The sequence below is a fragment of the Phaseolus vulgaris genome, chromosome 6 (genome assembly GCF_051622355.1).
Source record: "Phaseolus vulgaris cultivar YP4 chromosome 6, ASM5162235v1, whole genome shotgun sequence".
Lineage (NCBI taxonomy): Eukaryota > Viridiplantae > Streptophyta > Magnoliopsida > Fabales > Fabaceae > Phaseolus > Phaseolus vulgaris.
This window is the reverse complement of record NC_143503.1, coordinates 9,514,831-9,521,015: the sequence shown is the minus strand read 5'-3', so window position 1 is coordinate 9,521,015 and position 6,185 is coordinate 9,514,831. Positions and strand designations below refer to the sequence as shown.

At 36.0% G+C, this 6,185-nt stretch overlaps 1 protein-coding gene across 1 annotated transcript; it reads left to right on the top strand.

Moving 5' to 3' along the window:
• Positions 1 to 1,063: 1,063 nt before the first annotated feature.
• LOC137816909 (NDR1/HIN1-like protein 13) lies at positions 1,064 to 2,243 on the top strand. The gene has a single exon (XM_068620081.2). It carries the CDS (start codon positions 1,123 to 1,125, stop codon positions 1,870 to 1,872), a length of 750 nt encoding a protein of 249 aa, XP_068476182.2. The 5' UTR covers positions 1,064 to 1,122; the 3' UTR covers positions 1,873 to 2,243.
• The last annotated feature ends 3,942 nt before the right edge of the window (positions 2,244 to 6,185 follow it).

The window sequence follows — 6,185 nt, the reverse complement described above, 5'->3', positions numbered from 1 at the left end:
TGTATGAACTATCTTTATTTTCAGCTGTAATTCAAAGTATTTCTACAATTTTCTGTCCTTTTGAGTCAATAATTAATTTTTATGTATTACATCAATGTACATTTGAATTGTTATTAAAATTATGTTTTATAATTTATATTTTAAATTTTAAATAAATAATGAAGTTGTAATATTATATAAGAAAAAGATATATTTATATATTATATTGATAGTCTATTCAAATATAATTAATCAACTGCAGTTGTGCATAAAAAAAGGTAAATTAATAGCATTCAATATTACATTAATAATGTTTTATAACATTGATACTTTCTTTTAAAATATAATTTAAAACTTCACATTCATGTTCTCATTAATTAGTTTGATGGGTTGATCATATTTTAGTCAGCCAGCTGTAAAAGGTATTCATAACATCAAATCTATATTTAATTTACAAAAACTTGTGTAATAATTCATAATACTACAAATAAGATTAATCTTTAATTAATGAAAACGCGTGATAGGATAAAAAAATATTCTCATTAATTATTATTAGATAAAACTATGGTAGGTAAATTATTATTAAAAAATGAGAATGGAAAGAAAACAAAAGGAAATTAAGTAAAAATCAAAAGAGTCTTTTTTTTATTTGAATTTGAAAAGGAATGGATTCAAATATGGTAAGGAAAAAGATTACCAAAAAAGGAATTGTAAGAACTAAAACACCTAACTGATATGGGTTGTTATTATTCTAGTACAATTTTGCATAAAACTATTATAATTATTAAAATGAATAAAATTTTATAAAATTATAAAAATAATTAAGTTGTTTTAAATTAGTTTGATTTCAGTTAATTCTAATTATATTAAAATTTCTTGTTACTTTTGCATACTTCAGTTTACATATATTAAAATTGACCCAACTTCACGTTGACCTAATTTAGTTTAATGATTTTAAAAAATTTAATTATTTTAATAATTAATAAGTAAAATTAGACGAGAATAGTAAAAATATCTGCATGTAATCTCTACATGATATTTCATAGATAATTTATTTTTAACGAGGGCGTGTTGGAGAGTTCTACTTCTACCTCCCTTTCAGAAAAACACACTCAGTTAACTCGTTACTGAGTGACTCACCCAATGGCAGACCAAGTTCAACCGCGAAACTCGCCGCTCTCGCAAAAGGCGCAGTCTCCCGCTGCCGCCAAATCCTCGCCGCCAGTGGGAGCTTACCACGTGAAGGTGCCCAAGCACTTTCACCCGACGGAAACTTCCCGTCGCTACCCTCACTACAATCGCCGGGAACCTAGCCGGTGCGGGTGCTGCTGTTTCCTCTGCTGGCTAATCTCCATCACCATCGTCCTCGCTGTTCTTCTCGGAGCTGCCGCCGGCGTTTTTTACCTGGTTTTCCAGCCGGAGGCACCGGCCTACACCATCCAACGCGTCGCGGTTAAGGGAGTAAACCTCACTTCGTCGGCGTTCTCACCGGAGTTCGACGTCGTCGTCAGAGCTTATAACGGCAACGACAAGATCGGAATTTACTACGAGGAGGGAAGCTCCGTTGCGATGTTCTACAATGACGCTAGGCTATGTGATGGCGTGTTCCCGGCGTTTTACCAGCCGTCAAATAACGTGACATTGTTGGAGGCGGTGTTGAAGGGAAACGACGTGGAACTGATGGTATCGGACCAGACAGGGTTGGTGATGGCCGTGACTGAACGGAGCGTTCCGTTGAAGTTGGAGCTGCAGGTGGCGGCGAAAATTAAAGTGGGGTCCGTTACTACTTGGAAGATCAGCGTTAGAGTTGAGTGTGACGTGACGGTGGATGAGTTAACGGTGCAGGCTAGGATTGTGAAAAGGGATTGTGGTTACAGGTTTGATCTTTGGTGATGGCGAAAACTTAAGAGGTTTTTGGTTATTGAACAGTTAGTTTGAGAGCCATTGAAATAAGATTTTTTTTACCCAGTTAGTACAGAAAGGGAGGAAAAAATCTCCCAACACCCCTGTGAAGATTATTTCTCCCTTTTCCTCTAGCAGGTGAGAATTCTCATTTTGTCCACCATGAAAATAATTTTGAAATTCTGTTTTCGGACGCTCAAATTCTTCGGAGAAGAGTGGAAAAACTCAATCCAGTGGGTGATCGGAATTCTATTATAGCCCAATTCCAATCTCTATTTTGCGCTTTTAGGCTCTGAAACTCCATTGTCATGCTTGTTTTTTTAACGCGTTGTTGCTTCTTTTTTTTGCTTGTTAATAGGGAAGTGGGGAAGAAGAATGAAAAATAAAATTGGGAAGAATAAATTTGAAATGTTGCGGAAAAAAAATTTGGAAATTATGTGTGCTGGAATGTGATTTGTTATTATAGATAAGTTGAATACTATAAAATCTAAAAGTTGAAGGAGAATAAAAATGATGTGAATGTTTATGGTTATAAGTTAGGTGGTTCTAGGCCTATTCGGAATCTGAGAAGATCCATGATAATGTAGGGATATGGAGAAAATTTGTAGAGGGTATGAACCTTGGATTTGGAATGTCCATTACTTCATATAATAACCGAGGATACATAATGTGATATGAGACTAGGGCGATGAAGAAAACACTAAATAAAATGTAGCAATTATCCTAAAACCTGGGCTATACCAGAAAGAGGGACCACTAGAAGATATTCATTTGACCTCACTTATGTAGATGGAATAACAACTCTCTTAGATTGCAATTCTAGTAAAAAATCTACAATTGACCCTTAGATAATCAATCTGTTTTGCTGTAAGAGGGATTTTTAAATTTTTATTATTCAAGGCCTTAATAGTCTACATAGAGGAAGGTCATTAGAAGAAATAGAGATCAAATTTTATTTGGACTAGTTCAAGGAGAAAGATAAACTCTTCAAACATCATATAACCTAGAAAAGTCTTTGAGCTAGAACAAATTGGCACCACCGTGTGATAGGTAAAATCGATCTTGCACCCTCATTAAATTATTTGGAGGAGTAAAACTACATAACAATGTGAAACCCAAGACATAATGCAATGAGACTTAGTCCATACAACAAATCATAGAAATCATGCGAGAGCTTCAACGCAATATGGCATATGCTAGAAGAAAAGTTGAAGAGTTCCGCAGAGAATAAGAGCGAGCCTATGCAAGGAATCATGGGCCACACAAGAATGTTTGCGTCTAAAACTACAAGGCAAGCAGGAATGTGGATAGAATGAGGCACAAGAGGAGCAAGTAAGGCTTAGGGATGAAGCTGACATGTGCCGAAAAATGATGAAATATGTCATCAAGTACAGGCAAGAGAAAGGTGGTGGATTTGCAATTAGCCCAAGAAGATCCCCAACCTTTCTCCAAGGATGTCATGGAGGAACTAGTACCCCTTCATTTTATGATTCCTAAAATCACCCCGTTTTACAGAATTGGAGATCCCGAGAGTCACCTTGAAGCATTCTAAGCCCATATGCTAATCTCAAGGGAGGGTCGGATTCAATGTGCTGCAAAATGTTCCTAGGCACATTCACAAGAAGGCTTAACTATACTAGTTTGAGAACAAGTTGTCCCCCAAATAGATAGAACCATTCAGAATATGACAAGTACTCGGGAACGAAGCATATTAGTTGAAGACTTTGGACGGCGGAGTCGTTCCACAGACTTGAAATACGACAAGTTTACGTTCTTTACTTTATGAAGTACTTCTTCATTTTTGTATACTGAAACGTGGCGTAACACTATTTTCTCTTGATTTTTTTCTTGTTTTTTTCCAAGGTTTTAACGAGGTTGTCTTTTAATAAATAATCATGTTTACATCATATCATTTGCAAAGTCGGGGCATCGCCAATCGACACCTTGGATATGACCATTCTACCAAAACTCCTAACATCGTCACTTGATGGAAACCAAGTAGAGGAAGCCCAAGCCCATGCAGTCCAAGCCCAAGAGGGGGCCCAAGCCCAAAGGATCACTAGGAGCATGGCTAGAGCATTGAGTGAAGAGCATCATTTGATGACTCTTGTAATTACTCTTGTATAGTTTTAGGAGGTGTGGATATTAAATAATGGAGTGTGAATGTACAAAATAAAGTCACATTGTCCATGTGACTTAGTGGGATGGTTTAGGAGTATTATAGGAGATGCTAAAGTTAGAAATCGGTCACACCTTTCTCATGACTAGTAGGCGCCAAATTTGATTTGCATTTAGGAGGGAAATCTGAATTTAATTAGATTTTCATTTCAACACCTCTAAGGCTATAAATAGAGGTGCTTGCTCTTTGTAAAGGGAGGTTGAAGATTGAAATTTGTAGTAAAGAAACTCTACTCAATTTGAGAGAGAACTTTGTGAGATTTGATCTCCTTCCTAGTCTCATCTTGTGTGCTTTTGGAGGGTTACAAGTGGCGGCAATCACACACTCATCTTGGAGCTTTCACCACCAAGTGGCGTGTTCCTCTCCAACTCCATCTCATCCGAGCTTCATCCAACTAAGTTCTTTCTCCTTTCATATCCATTTCCATGTTTAGCAATTTCTAATCGGTAGTTTAGTTTCCTTGGCTTTGTTCTTCAATTTTCCACCGTTTATTCTTGTTTCTATGTGTTGTTCTTCAATTCTAATCGGTGTAATTTGTTCCATTGTTGATTTCAATCGATAGAATTCATTCTTTGTTCAATTCTGTTCGGTTTAAGCTAATTTCATGTTCTAATTGTGTTCATGTGTTGTTCTTGCTTATATTTTTGTGTAAGGACATGGCACTCATGATTCTTATGAGTTTGGCTCTTCATTTGGATGATTGTCCTCCATTGAACTGTCCTTAAGCCTCCTTCATGTGTTGTATCTTGTCTTGTGTCAATCCAACTCATATCATCACTCAACACCTCTAGTATGACCGTTCTACACAAAATCCTAGCATCGGTATTCAGCACATCAAGTATGACCGTTCTACCCAAAATCTTGGCATCTCCAGTCGACACCTCAGGTATGATCATTCTCCGTAAAATCCTAAAATCGCTAGTCAACACATCGGGTATGTTGTTCTGCCCAAAATCCTGGCATCGCCAGTTGACACCTTGGGTATGATCATTCTCCGTAAAATCCTAAAATCGCTAGTCAACACATCGGGTATGTTGTTCTGCCCAAAATCCTGGCATCGCCAGTTGACACCTCGACTATGACCATTCTGCTCAAAATCCTGACATCACCAATCAACACCTTGGGTATGACCGTTTTGTCTGCAAAACTTCATGTATGACCGTTCTAGCCAAAATCCTGACATCTCCAGTTGATACCTCAGGTATGATCGTTCTACCCAAAATCCTAGTATCGCTATTCAAAACCTTGGGTATGATTGTTCTGAGTATAGTTAAATTCGTAAGTGCTACACAATGTTTATAACGAATTTTTTTCCGAGTATTATTAAAGCACTCTATAGTGCTAAAACATGTTTTTTTATGGATTTTGCTCGAGTATTATTAAAGCACTACGTAGTCCTACACAAGTCTATAACTAATTTTTTCCGAGTATTATTAAAGCACTTCGTAGTGCTACACAACGTTTATAACAGATTTTTTTGAAGTATTATTAAAGCACTTTGTAGTGCTACACAACGTTTAGAACGAATTTTTCCAAGTATTATTAAAGCACTTCGTAGTGATACACTATGTTTGTATATTTTTTTCAAGTATCATTCATATAAGACACTTCATAGTATTTCACAACGTGTTTTTGCGGAGTATTATTGCTACACAACGTTTATAACAGATTTTTTTAGTATTACTAAAGCACTTCGCAGTGCTACACTACATTCATAACAGATTTTTCCAAGTACCATTAAAGCACTTTGTAGTGGTACACAACGTTTATAACAAAAAAAAAAATTAGTATCATATAAGGCACTTCATACTATTTCACAACACATTTTAAACAATTTTTTTCTAAGTATTATTGCTACACAACATTTTTAACGGATTTTTCCGAGTATGATTAAAGGAATTTTTTAAGTAGCTTGCAAACATTGAAATAAATCACAAAAATATTGCAGTTTCATTTAAACACAAGGCATCATGTAAATTTTTTTGGGTGGACAGTCGATTTTGTAACATAATTGCACAAATAAAGAACTTTGACCTCGACATCTAAAACAAAAGTATAACATAAACATTGAAACAATAAAACAAAATATTGTTCAAAACCTACACTCCTCTTGTACAATTTTGCC